Source organism: Camelus dromedarius, chromosome 3 (genome assembly GCF_036321535.1).
Source record: "Camelus dromedarius isolate mCamDro1 chromosome 3, mCamDro1.pat, whole genome shotgun sequence".
Classification (NCBI taxonomy): domain Eukaryota; kingdom Metazoa; phylum Chordata; class Mammalia; order Artiodactyla; family Camelidae; genus Camelus; species Camelus dromedarius.
In genome coordinates, this window is record NC_087438.1 from 96,012,894 (window position 1) to 96,027,652 (window position 14,759).

Consider the following 14,759-nt stretch of genomic DNA (forward strand, 5'->3'; position numbering starts at 1 on the left):
TGACTCATTACAAATCATCGATGGCTGCTTTTGCATGCAATAGCAGAGTTGAATTGAGACTCTGTGGCCCACAAAGCCTAAAGTATTTACTATCCACCTCTTTATGGGAAGACTGTGTCAACCCATGGTCTGTAAAATCTAAGCAGAGAATCTGTGGCTTCAATCATGGGACAGGGTGACGTCTACTTAGATGAAAATACTTTTCATGGGCCCCACGAGGAAATACTCAGCTGCCCGCAAGGCATGCTTAGGATTTCACTTTTAGACAAAGAAACAGCGCTTTCCTCACTGCTTCATGTTCCAGAACCAATCTCTTGAGTGCCACAAGGCTGCTGTGTGGAAAGGAGATGCAGAAAATTGGATTTCACAGTCCTCGGCTCACACTTCCAATGTAAGCACCAGCCTTGGCCAGAGACCCTCAGATGAACTCAATCCTTCTCCGCCAACCTCTGAGTTCTAGGGGCTGCCAAACCAGACTGTACCTGCTCACGGGGTGGAAGGGGCGGCCCTGGGGCACTTATGCCTGCTCTCAAAATGTGTTCTGAGAATCGAGGAGGGGACTCAAAATAGGCTGGGTGGGGACTTGGCAAGGGGAAAGGTCCAGTTAAGGGTGCTTCTCAGCAAAATACACGACAGGGGAAAATAAGCCAATTTTGAGAACATCAGGGGAAAACCCAGATTTCTACATGGACCAGATTTGTTACTTGAGATTTGAGAAGGACTAACTTCAGCAATAACAACAGGCACAGTGCTAGGCATTTTACATGCCTGACCTCATTTAATCCACCAAAAAGTCTGTGAAGTAGGTACCATTGCTCACATTTTACAGATAAAGAAATAGCCTCAGAGATGTCAGTAACTGGTCCAAGATCACTCTGCCAGGAAGTAGTGGATCTGAGATGTAAACTCACCTCTAGTTCCAAAAACCTAAGTTTAACATTATGCAATACTGCATATCAGAGGCATGAGTAATTGAAAAACCTGAAGAGACTGCTGCTGAGAAACTACATGCCTAAATGCAAAATCCTAATTACATCTTCCATGCCCTCTTAGGACATCCCCTCAGTATATTTTTCTTTTCCAGGGACTGAGCCAATAGCATTTACCAAATACACTGCCATAATTTTAAATCAAGAAGACAGCACCTCTAATGTAATACACTCTCTCTCTCTCTCTCTCTCTCTCTCTCTCTCTCTCTCTCTCTCTGGAATATTACTCAGCAATAAAAAAGAATGAAATCATGCCTGTGATGACATGAATGGATCTAGAGGGTATTATGCTTAGTGAAGTAAGTCAGACAGAGAAAAACAAATACCATATCATCTCACGTATATGTGGAATCTAAAAAGCAAAACAAACAAACCAACAAAGAAAAATAAAACAGACTCACAGATACAGGGAATAAGCAGATAGTTGCCAGAGGGAAGGGAGGTGGGGGGATGGACAAAATAGGTAAAGGGAACAAAAGGTACAAACTTTCAGTTATAAAATAAGTAAGTCATAGGGATGTAATATACAGCATAAGGAATATGGTCAATCTTACTGTAATAACTTTGGGGAGAGATGGTTATTAGACTTACTGTGGTGATCATTTCATAATGTATTTAAATGTTGAATCACCATGCTGTACACCTGAAACTAATAATACTATATGTCAACTGTATTTCAATAAAAAATTTTAGAACCTTAATAAAATAAAATCAATTATTTTATTTAAAAAGACCAGACAGCACTTCCAGACACAAGAATGCTTCTATCAGATTTCTGTTGTTGTTTCTCAAACCGTAACTCAACAAGAGATGCTAACCATACTCCCACCGCACTGTCACACACAATACAGAGCACAGCTGGAGCAGTCACATGCTGGAGCTGGAACTTACCGTGAATGTTTCTGCCCAACTCAGCATTCAATGACATTACTCTGCTAGTTTGAAATTAGCCTTAGTGGAAGTATTAACACCACGGAAATTAGCAAATGAATCAGCCAGCAAATCGGGTCTTTGAAAATTATTTTTTGGAGAGCCAGTGGTTAAACACTGACCAGCCTACCACTGGTCTGAAGGCGCCCCAGACTCTAGGAAACCTCATCCAGTTGCCCTCATCTCTCTGACAGCATCAGCATCTTAAGAAGTTTCAATGGCACTTAAAAAGCTCTTTCTTATAGTGGCTTCATTTCAGAACCACCAGCGCCCTGTGAAACAGCTAGAGTCCCTGACGAAAAGGAAAAGTGAGGCAGAAAGTGGGGAAGCAGTCTGTCCAGTATTCCCCAGCTATGATGTCAGGACAACACTCAGAATCACTGCTTTCAATTGGCTCTTTCAAAGCATTCTGTACGTTTCCCCCATAGCACAGTTCACTGTCTGCAGCTACATATAGTCGTGAGTATACTGTCAACAGAAATAATCAATGGACAATCAACAATAAGACTAGAAGAGTTTTATTTGAGCCAAACTGAGGACTAGCCTGGAAGCCCACTTCCCAGATGACTCTGAGAAACTGCTCTCGAGAAGCTGGGTTTTCGGCATAGTTTTATATCTTGTCAGAACAAAGAACATTAAACTAGTCACAGATCCATTTCCTCAAGTTTAAAAAAAAAAAAAGCCCAGCACACACACGTACAGCACATACAGTATGGCCTTCGCACCTGGGAAGGGAGTCTTATCACCAAAGGAGTGCTAGCACTGGCGTCCCAGGAGAGGGGCATTCAATCTTTATTTTTAACATGGACATTCTTTACTTCTGGTCAATCATAATTAAAGCAGATGTGCCATATATGTTTGATAGGCCACAAATAGGCTGTTTTAGTTAGCATAAAATTCAAGTTAACTCATGTATAGGCCAGAATGACTTCCCCATACCTCCATATGTGAAAATTTCTTTTATCAGCACATATCTGATAAGATCTGTCTCCCTTCATGGAATTGTAAGTTCCATGAAGGCAAGGATCTTATGTCTATCTGTTCACCAATATCTCTCATGACTAATATGCTATCTGCCACACAGCACTCAATAAATATTTCTTGAGAGAATGAATAAATTAATCAAAGCAGGAATGACAGGGTGTGCAGCTTTCTTCCTGCAACAGCACACTGCCAGATACCTGACTTCAAACAAACCAAAATGATCACAAGACTAAAACAATACTATCCCCTTGCCTGGAAATTGCTCTTCAGCTTTCTATTACTGCCTATATCCAGTAAAAAGACTTTCACTATAATTCTGAAAAGGATAAGGAAAAGGACAGAAGCACAGTGGTTTGGCAGAAATGCCTCCAAGCTGAGAGACTACTTCAGTAGCACTAATCCCACAAATGATCGAAGCAACACACCAGAATGGAGAACGCCTTACAGTTAACATGCAGACTGAGCTGACTCAGAAGGCATCTTCCCCTACAGCTCCAAATACATGAAAAATGATGCATTACCAAAAAACTGATTTGAGCCATACTCAAAAACAAGAGGTAAATGCCTGAGCACTTTAAATAAGAAGAGATTCAAGTCTGGGAGCAGAATGAAAGCTGAGACCAAAACGGCTCACAGGCCCATAGAATTCAGATACAGACTTTAATGGTCCAGGAACGGTGTCCCATGAGGTTGAGTATCCAGGCCACAGGCTCGTGCAGACAGTGTTGCCACAGCTGTAAAACCAGGGCTAGATGGGCTCTGACCATCTGCTGTAGGAAGAGGGGAGGAAGCTCGCCATCTCCTATGGCCTGGGGAGTAAAAACTTCATCTTCAAGAAATCAGAACCCAAGGCTCATGCCACATACGGATGTAGGGGTTGAACTGACATTATCCAAGTGGTACAAGGGATAGTCAAGACAAAAATATAAAAACTATTTCCAAACCAGTAAAGTTGCCCTCGAGGGTCATTTTACAGCCCAGGGGAACTCATACTCCCATAGACATAACATCCTCTGAAGATGGCCTCACAATAAAAAATTATAGATCACTAACAAAATGAACAGCCAAAAGGAAAATCAACAGATGCAATAAATTGTAGAATATTTGGGGCAGCCAAAGAAAGGTGGCCTCAAGACTTCTCCATAATGTACTCCTTGGGAGACATTCAGCAGTAAAGAGGTTCTGGGACCAAATGAGCCCAGGGAATACATCATACACAACCTCAACTCCCCTTTAGAGGTTCATAAAGCCCCTTAACATAAAAGCTCTGATAGGTCCTACAGTTCCTTCGTTTAGCCACTGTCCCCTAAATGTATCTGACATGAGAACTTTTTTTTAACCTAAAATCTATAAACATCTCACAACATTATGATTTTACAGCACATAGTTGCATAAATACTGAGGGCGTAAATAAAGCCCTCACTACCTAATCCTCTCCATAGACCCCTACTCCATTCCCAGCCTCATCTCCCACATCCCCTTCAAGACCCTTGATTCTCATCACATACGTTACTTATCCCCTAAACACAATGAGTTGTTCCAAACAACCATGTCTGTATTCCATATAATTTCAACATGAATGACTTCCCAAAATCCTACTCTCATTCTCCAAGTTTTAGCTCAAATATTCCTTCCCTAGGAGGCCTTCCCCACCGAAGAATCTGGAATAAAAATACTGCAGGTTGCTTTCCGTGAACTTTGATTACAGGCAACTACTTTTCTTGGGTACATATTATAGATATATGTTTTCAGTCTGCCCACTAGACTGCAAGTTCTTAAATAATAATGACTTAAGTGTCACTCGCTTCAGTCTCCCCATTGGGGTGGGGGTTCATTAATAAAGAGCAGGGGCCTGGGAGGTGGACACAATCAGCTTCAAACCATGGAGCTATCAATTGTTAATAAGCCTTAGTTTCCTCCTCTACAAAATGCCCTTGTGAGTTGTAAGAATTAGAAATGATGTGCAAGACAATATGCAGGGCAGAAGTCAGGCAGAAAAGCAAGCATGCACACATCAGTACTCCATCTATATAAAGTTCAAAAACTGACCTATGAGAAGTCAGAACAGGAGTTTGGCTTCTTAAAGTGGGGCAGAGTGAGTGGAAAGAAGTTCTGGGATTCTGTTTCTTGATTTGGATCCTAGCTTAGTGGGTGTTTCACTTTGTTAAAAGTTGAGCTGTGTGCTTTTTATTTGCTCATATCTCTGATCTTATTTCAATATTAAACATCATTTTTTAAATGATGGGTGAAATATTCACAGTGGGTAGGTTTTTGGTTGTAGTGTGGTGGTATTCCACCCATAGGTGCTAACTGGACTGCACTCTCCAAAAGAGAATAGTAAAAAGGGTAACTGTGACGCAGCGGCACAGGCCAGATCATTGTTTGCAGGCTGAGAAGTTGGCAACTCTAATGCTGACCTCAGAGTGTGGAAGGGCTGCCCATAGCTCAGCCTAGGCATAGGATGTCCTTGCTTAGTCACTGGATAAAGCCTCAGCAGGAAGCACTCAAACTCAGTCTACTGGCAAAGGAGCTCCTGCCTGTATCCCACATCCACCACCACAGCTGGCAGGAAGAGGCTAGGAATTCAGACAGTGGGGCATGCAACACTGTGATCCTAGGAGATAAGGTCCAGTCCCTTCCAGGATATAAGATATCAGAATGTGGCCCCTGATTACAGTTTTAGGAGCTAACAGTACATTTTTAAAAAATGTGATCACTCAGAGAGATACTAACCTCCGGTTGTCATTATAACACATGCTTGACACTAATCTAATTTTTTGAGACCTAACCAGTTTCTTCCTGACCTATATCTAAAATGTGTGCCATTTCCCCATTAGTACTCACTCTAAAAAAGCCTCAATAGGGTTTCATAAGAAGGCATGGAATTCTTGAGAAGTAGAAACATATTTACCAGCTAAGAAAGCAAAGATTCAGAAAAGTCCACTAACCAGGGATTAAATGGCAAAACTACACTAGAACTCACATCTCTTCTCCTTAGAGTACCTGTCCAGGAAGGTTGCTTTCCCTGCCCCTACCCACCCCACCGTCCCCCCTGCCTGTGGTGATGAGGCTGCCTGGGGTGAGAGCCAAAATTAGTGTTTCAAAGAGGATGCAAGAAACAGGCTATTTGCTCGCAGGATTAGCTCTGACACCTCCCGTAGGAATCAGGTGATGGGGAGGGGTTTGCTTCTCTGTGTCCATCCTCTGTCTTGGGCAGGGAGGGGGGTGGTAGTAGGAAAGGAGGAGGGGGAGGAAGGTTCTACCCAGCCTGGAGAATGTCATTCTAAGTAAAGTAAGCCAGAAAGAGAAAGAAAAATACCATATGAGATCGCTTATATGTGGAATCTAAAAAAAAAAAAAAAAAAAAGCACATAAATACAAAACAGAAACAGACTCATAGAATACAAACATAGAATACCACATGGTTGCCAAGGGGGTGGGGGTTGGGAAGGGACAGACTGGGATTTCAAAATTTGTAGATACTGACAGGCATATGCAGAATAGATAAACAAGATTATACTATATAGCACAGGGAAATATATACAGGATCTTGTGGTGGCTCACAGCAAAAAAAAAAAAATGTGACAATGAATATATGTATGTTCATGTATAACTGAAAAATTGTGCTCTACACTGGAATTTGACACAACATTGTAAAATGACTATAACTCAGTAAAAAAAAAAAAAGAACTCGTGATTTTGTGACTCCTACAACATCCATTTGTTCTCTCTCAAATAACAGAAATATTCAAACAAAAACTACATGGAGGAAAAACAAGAGAGAAGAATGGCAAAGATCCATGCCCTCCTCTGACCTCAAGTTCCTTTGTCCTTTTTGTCCTTATTCTCTGGAAAAATATTCAAATTATCCCCATAACCTCAGCTGGCTCAGGGTAGAGTCCAGCCCCAGTCTGCCTCTTCACTTCCTCAGGGAATGTCGGCTGAGCACCTCCCAGCGCCTCCCAGGGATCCGTGTCAGGATTATGTATGGCACAGAGGTGGCGAAGGTACCCTCACAGCCCTCAAAAAGCCTGAGCATAGTGGAGGAGATAAGGCATAGACAGAAGCAAGTGCTGCTGGAGAAAGAATGGCATCTGAGCCCTGGGAGAGGCCCAGATGGTGCTGGGGATGCTGGGGACCAAGAGATCACTCCCCTCTCGGCTCGTGCTAGGCAGGTTACACCAACCACTCAGCACAGGTTACACCAACCACTCAGCACAGCGTGGGCTCCAGGAAGAAGGTCCCCTGGAGAAAGGCCCCAGACAACGGTTACTACTAGTAGTAGTAGCAGTACTAGTAGGATAATAATAATAGCAGCAATAATCCTATCTCACAGTGACAAACACTTCTTGTGCACTAAGCACTTTTTATGCATCATCTCACTTCATCCTCAGAACTCTGTAAGACAGATACTACACTCTCATTACCCCCCTTTTACAGATAAGAAAACTCAGGCTTAGAGCGGTTCTTTTATTCATTCATTCAACAAACATTTTTTAGTGTCTGCCACGAACCTGCTATCACTCTAGCAAGAGTAACCGTAACAGAGTCAAAATTCCTGACTGCATATGGTGCATACATTCTGGTATGAGATAAATAACTTGCCCAAGATCATGCAGCTTGTTAAAGTAGTGGAGCCAGGATTCGAATTCAGTTATTCTGACTGCAGAACCCATACTCTCAGACTTCCATCAAGCAAGCTACTGGGTCCCACCACAGCCACTTATAATCACCATTAACAGTAAAATACATTTCCTCTATTTTAAGAAGCATATTATTTTCACATTTTAATGTCTGAAATCTGGCTGCATTTTATAGTATATGTTGAAAGAAATCTGTGGGTTGAAGGCAGCGAAATAAGTCATAATATAATTGATATTGCTGTTCAAGTACAGATTTAGCTGAATACAAGTTATTAGATTGCTGACTCAGTTGAATTTTCTGCAAATGTTCTGCAAATTTTCTGCAAATTAAATGCAACAAATTTTAACTTAAACGAAGATCCCTGATACTACTTCAAATACACTTGAAAAATTTCACTACAATGCAATATTGCAAGAAAAAGCTATTGTGCACGCAAGCGATTAGGCCTATCATAAGTAATGCAATTAAAGGGAGTAGGAATCACTAAATTTCTGGGAACAGATCATAGAATCGTCAAAGCCTAGAGGGCTAGTGTTCAAATGATAAACATTTCATTGTCAAAAGCTTCCAACTATTTAACTTCCAGCAATATGTGATCCTTTAAGGGGAAATAAAACTATGGGTTTCGCCAAAGAGAAACGGCAGGCCAAACCCCACTGTTCATGGAAAAACCTCAAAATTACACGGCCAATCTTCAACATACCCAAGGGATCAAGATCATAAGTAATCTACTCTTAGAAAAGTGTCACGTAAGTCTGAAGCCACACATAACTTCTGAGAACCAAATATGATACACAACTTTAATAATGTGAAAAATACCTACACTCCAAACTCTGATTCTACAAAAAGAGCAACTCGTAAGTACACATATGAATAAATTAACACCATGACAGACAATGTTTAAGTCATGTTTCTTTGTTTCTGGAAGGATGCAATTAACCAATTAACTCCATGGTTTAACTTATCATCACCAGTGGCAAAATCGATACCATTACCATTATTGTTGGTAACTTAAAATAGAGAATTGTGGTAATTACAATGATATCTGCCATTTATTGAGCACCTGCCAAACACTGCAAGTGTTTTTTTTTTTTCACCCATCATCTCTAATCCTCATGACAACTCTATAACGGAGGCATTCTTAGTATTTCCATTTTATAGGTAAGGAAATTATGGTTCAAAGAAACCAGTGACTTCTCAAGATCATACAGCCAGTAAGCATCAAGCCAAGCATGGAACCAAGTCCGCCTAAATCCAAAACCCAAGTGGTTTCCAGAGCACTACAATGCCTCTCCCTACTAACAACCCACCTCCACCCGTGTGCTGGCACAGCAAGCATAGATAAGCCCTCACCTGAAGAAAAGTTACTATGTATGATCTCAGAACAGGAGGAGCCAGCATGAATTCAAGGTAATAGGCCCCCTCCTCCAATCCAAACACCCCCTAGTTGATCCAAATCCTGCTGCTTATATGCCTGCTTCCATTTTCTCAAACTCTGCTTTAGGACATGCTCAAGCAGGCCCCAATCCAGCCAACTGCCCCAGCATTCACACAGCCGATTAATTGAATAGTTCATTCCTTCCAATTGTGCCAATTTTAGCACAGTCCAGAAAAGACGGGACACAGGGCTTGGCAAGAAGTGGGGGAAGCCCCTCCATTTCTGAGGCTGGGGCAGGAAGGGGCCTGGGGCCTAGCCAGAGGCATGCTTTCCCCTGGAGGGGCTGTTTCACGTCAGTTAATGGAAGCAGAGACCCCCCTGAGACTGATGGAAAGTCCAGCTTGCACCAGTCACCTTCTGGGGATCCCTCTGAAGTCTCAGGACAGCCCACAGTTCCAGTCAACAACTGTTTTTCCTCTTCATCAAACTTTTGCAGGACAACAGGCAGGGGCTTGTGAATTTCATCCCATTCCCTGGACATGGACCTTTGAACACAGTCTCTTTGCCTACATGGAATCCTTCTCAGGAGCTTTTCCTTGACTATTCCCTCAGGAAAGGGCATCCAGCTTGGACACTAAGAGTGGACTGGGATGATTCAAAAAACATTTATGAGCATCGCTGAGGATTCAGAGGTGAGTGAGATATGGTCCCTACCACCAGGGAACTGGTGAGGAACCGGGTGAGTGGAAGAGTAAGACCGACTCAGAATAACTACAATAAAAAGCAGAACAAGGTGAGTGTTACCCTGGAACGCAGAAGAGAAGGGGATTAATTCCAGATGCAAGGTCAATAATCATTCAGCTAACACTGAGCATCTAGCAGGTAGCAGGTAATATACCAGGCATGTTACACACCTTACCCCATTCAATCCCCACAACTTCTCTGTGGAACATGTTCTGTTATTATTCACATTTTACTGATGATGAAATAGATGGAGAAGCAAAGTATCTTGTCTAAAGGTCACATAACTGATTTGTAAATATTAGAGATGAGATGTTGGACCCTGCTAGCCAAAACCAAAGCTTATGTTATTTTCAGTATGGTAGTCTGTATCTCCTGTAATAAATTCTTCCTAGTGGAAAAAGAATCTGAACTGTTCGGGGATTCAACTAGGTGAAGAGAGAAGTAGAGAATATTCCTAGCAGAGGGTCAGCAAAAGGGAAGGCCTGGAGGTAGGACAGCTCAGCAGTCACAGGTCAGCTAAAGCAGTGGCAGAAGTCAAGCTTTCGGCACAAAGGAAGCAGTGTGTGGTCAGCAAGTTAGGGGACTTGGTGTCAGGATACCTGGGTTCTAGTCCTGGCTTGGCCACTGAAAAACTATGCGACCTTTACCATTTCCCATTCCTACTCTGGGCCTCAGTTTCCTCAACAGTAAAAATTCCAGTCCCCTCTTAGAATGGCCTTTCCCCAAAAGTCTGCTCTGGCTTAAGTGTTCAGTAATACTCAAAAGAGACCAGGTGACAGGCAGACCAGCTGAATGACCCTGGACAAGCTAGTTACCATGTCTGAGGCTGTCTCCTCATCTGTAATGTGAGGACAGCAGTGATGCCTGCTTGTTGGGGCTAAGGTGAAGGCTGAGTGAACTGAGGAACACAGAGCACTGAGCACAGTGCTTGGAAAATTGCAAATGTTAAAGAAATGGAGGCAGCTTTGTGACCATCATTATCATCATTGCTTTTCCTTCTCTAAAGGGTCCATAAAGCAAATGTAGTGGCCATGGGCCAGAAAACCTCATTTTTTTTTTTTTAGGGACAAAAATGAGATCTTTCTTTTCTTCTCTGAAAAACAGAAAAGATCTCATGAAAGCACAAATCCTTCCCATGACCACCTCACGAGCAAGGCTCCCATTTCCCCAAAGGGCCATGCCATACCTTCTCTTCTGAAGAAACAGTCAGCTTGTCACTGGATATCAAGCTGCACACTTGGTCCAGACTTAGGCTAAGAAATTCTTCCCCCAGCATCACCTCTGGAAAGTGCTGCTCTGTTCCAAAAAAAAGCAGAAGTTCAGAAAACAAAGTTGTAACACACTCCAGCCCAGCCCTTCCCTGAACCAATGGCAGGACAGTCGGTGGGATTCAGTGGAGTCCTGGGAGCTTTGGGGGAGGCAGAAGGCATAGAGAAAGACAGCCATTCTGGCTGGAGGGAAACTAGCCTTTTAATTCAGCAGCAGAAGGCATCCTCCATGTGACCCTCCATCCTGAACATCAACACAGATGAAAATGGGGCAGAGAGATGCGAGGCTGTATCTTTTACATGCTCCGTGAGATTAATAATGGCGTTGCAGAGAAGCCTCAGTGGGGCCTGCCTACTTAATTGAGCTCATTTTCCCTCAAGGCGCAAGCGGGCAGTGGCCAACGGTGCCTCCTGCAGCTCAGCCAAACAAAAGTGGGTCAGAATCGCTGTGTGGCTGGAGGTCTCTGGAGGCTCTGGTAGGATGCCAACGTTAGAAGGCTGGTGGAAGGGGTCATCCTTTCTCATCCAAGTTAAGCCAGCTATCGTGAGTCTCTAGTTTACAAGAAGGCCCAACTAAGCTTCTGTCCAGCTGTGGCGGCCACCTGGCCAGCACTACCAGCACTGGGAATGGTTCTTGGCAGCAAGGCCCATGGAGGATGTAAGATGAGGGAGAACTGGAGGAGAACCAGAATGAGATAAAACCCACAGGCCCAAGGTCCCTGCAAGGGAAGAGCCAAGGACAATTCCTACCCTGACATTCGCCCAGGCCACTATCCTGCTATTATAGAGGCAGTGAAATATCAGTGAAAGAGAATGCACTTTAGAAAAAAAGGAACCCAGATTCAAACTCTGGCTTTGTCATTTATGAGGTGTGTCCTTGAGCCAGTGGCATCACCTTCCCGGGCCTCACTAACCTCATCTGTAAAATGGAGATAAAAGCCACGTGTCTTGCTCCCTCCATGCTCTGATGGGAAAGGAAAAGTGAACATGTTTTACAAGCTGTTTCAAGGTGAATCAGCCCAGGGGCTGGCAATTCCTGGTGCAGCAGGCTCTGAGGGGGTCACAGCATCCTTTGTCGTTTGCCCCTGAACTTGCTCCTTCCTCAGTTCTCATAACCCTGCACCATCGGCCCAGGAGCATCTGTGCTCCTTGCCCTCCAGGCTCCAGGCTGCTCCCCTTCCTTCTGTGGTGGCCCCACTCTGGCCTGAGAGCTTCTTGGATAATTCTAGGCCACCCTTACTTGGTCTGGCTGGCCCCTCAAGTGAGATTCAGAGTTCCTCCACACCTAGGAGGCTGCTGAAACATCAACTCTGCGGGAGTCGCACGATGGAAAGGAAAATCAGAGCATGCTGAGCTCCTCTCACACCCAACAACTTCTTAAAAACCAAACAAAGAACCTAAGGTTTAAATCATTTCTTACAAAAATAATTTTTAATTATTTTGAAATAATTTCAGATCCAAAGAATTCCCATATACCCTTCATCCAGGTTCCCTAAATGTTAATATTTAATATTAACATTTAATCCCAAAGATTGAATTATAAATAATTTTTTTCATCTCTCACTAGACAAAAAGACCTCCCCCCTTGCTCCCCACCAGCCTAATGACATCACTGAAGGCAGTTAAAGCTCACCCATCCCAAGGCTCAGGTATGTTTGTACATAGGACAAATTTAAAAGTCAGATCCTTTATGAATGGAAGCAACTATCATAATATAAGAAGCTGGTCTTGCTTCTCTCTCTGTCAACAGAAAAAAGGCTTTAGTTAAAGTTTAGATTTTAGGCATTCAAAAGACCTCTCTAACCATGAGAATATTTAAGACTAAGTTTTTTTCAGTGTCCATTCCTAAAGGTTGTTAAATAAAAGCAAGTGAACAATCTTCTTTGGATGATGGAAATTCATTTGCGGCCTGGAGGCTAGGAGTGTAACAGAATTCTCCCTATACATTCTTTTGGTCCAAGAAGACTTTGGAGCAGAGTCCCCCAATGTGTTGGCAACACCCAAGACACAGCAGAGAGAAAAAGCGACAAAGTGTGGGACGTGGAGGTTCTGTGGACCAGCCATGGCTGAGCTCAGCAGGAGAGTCAGGCAAACCAGTGCCAACATCTCTGTGGTCCAGAGTCACACCTGGTCTTCCCACCTTTATCTCAGGTTGACCAGATACCTCACATTTGGAGGCAGGAAAAGAATGAAAAGAACAGGAGAAGGTGAGAAGGTACACTTCCGAACTGTCAAAAATTCCTCCTCAGAGTCCAGAAAGTCAAAAGTAGAAGAGCTTGGGTTTTGAAAAGGAAGAAAATGGAAGCATAGCGATGTGTACTCTAGGTAAATTGGTAAACAAACCAGAAGTTCTCAAAGATAAACCAAGGCAGAAAGTAGTCAGCTCCCCACATCTCCCCATCTTGCATGCTCTGGGGCACTGCAGGATGTGAATCTAGGTCCCTTCTCTCTGAAGTGGGCTGCTTCTTTGCCCATCTGGAACCTCCCATGGAAATCCCTTCAGTAATCCTCCCAGGAAGCAGCATCTGCTGGGGAGGAGGCAACAAAGGAGGTACTGGGCAGCAACTTCTCAGCCAGCGCTGGCACCCCGGGACTTAGGAGATTTGCAGGACATGAGCAGGAGGACACAAAGAAAGAGGTCCAGACAAAAACTCCTTCCCTTCCCCCTTTAGGCTGAGGAGACGGGGCTGAGCACCAGGGTCTGGAAGCCAGAGATCCCTTTCTGTTAACAACACTCAAGAAACAACGGGGTAGAAAAAACAGGAATAGGATGCTCTGGCTAACTCAGTTTCCTGGGAAACACGAGTTCCCTCAAGACTTTGTACTCAAGTCAGCCTTCTTCCCAGCCCCTTCATGGAAAGAACCACTCTGCTCCCAGAAGATATACCTCCCTGAGAATCAGCTTCCACCTTTAATACGTGTTTGGGGATTTTTAAATTTGTTTTGCTTTGCTATCAACATATTAAGGGAGAATGTAGTAATAAACTATGGCTAATGGTCACGAGACCTGGGTTCCAATCCGAGCTCCACCTCTTACAATCACTCCTTTCCAGGATTTGGCTTCATTATCCATAAAATGGGATCACAGTACCTGACCTCAGTCTCCAGGTTGTTCTGGGGCTCAAAAATGACAATATGGATTAGCCCACTTTGAAATCTATAAGAAGCTCTTTAGAAATGAAGGATGAGTATTATCCATCCATGTTCTTGCTTCGCCAAGTCCAGCTTTGTGGGCAGCACTGCTCTCTAACAGAGAAGCATTTCCACAGCATCAGAGACATCCTTTGAAACTACAGGTCCTGCAGGCAAGGCTGTGGACCTCAAAGGTTTTAGAGACCCACTTAAATTCCATTGAGTTCCACTAACTTTCTACTGATATGTTATTCAGTTTCCTAAGGCTGCAGTTTTCTCATCTATCAAATGGAGCTAATAATAGCACCTATATCATAAAGGTGTTATGGTCTTTGGATATGCAAACATATGTAATTCACACTTACTGGGATCTTTCTAAGTGCTCAATAAATGTTCATGTGTTATGGGCCAAATGCAGTGTTTCTTGAAAAATGAAGAAAGCAGAGCTGACGACTACAGGGAGACTGCTGGCTTCAAAAGGGTAAAACAAGGCGCCAAAACCCCAACCCAACGTCCAAGGGCCGTGACCGGGAGAGGCACTCCACATTAAATAAAAGCATGAGCAGGCAAATTCAGAGCAAGGCAAGAGAACAGTAGTAGCTCAGTTGAGCTAGAGCCCAGGCTGTGTCTTCATTCATCTAACAAATATTTACAGAGCATCCACTAAGAATGGGAAAATGTACAAGGCTG

At 43.4% G+C, this 14,759-nt stretch overlaps 1 protein-coding gene across 5 annotated transcripts in view; it reads right to left on the bottom strand.

The window, feature by feature from the left end:
* Positions 1–14,759, bottom strand: part of KLHL3 (kelch like family member 3) — a 238,308-nt gene that overhangs the window by 39,087 nt on the left and 184,462 nt on the right. For all 5 annotated transcript variants that reach the window (XM_031449089.2, XM_031449087.2, XM_031449088.2 and 2 more), the window contains one exon: positions 10,856–10,965. In XM_031449089.2, the coding sequence (XP_031304949.1) occupies positions 10,856–10,965 (110 nt within the window). The remainder of the gene's footprint in view (positions 1–10,855; positions 10,966–14,759) is intronic.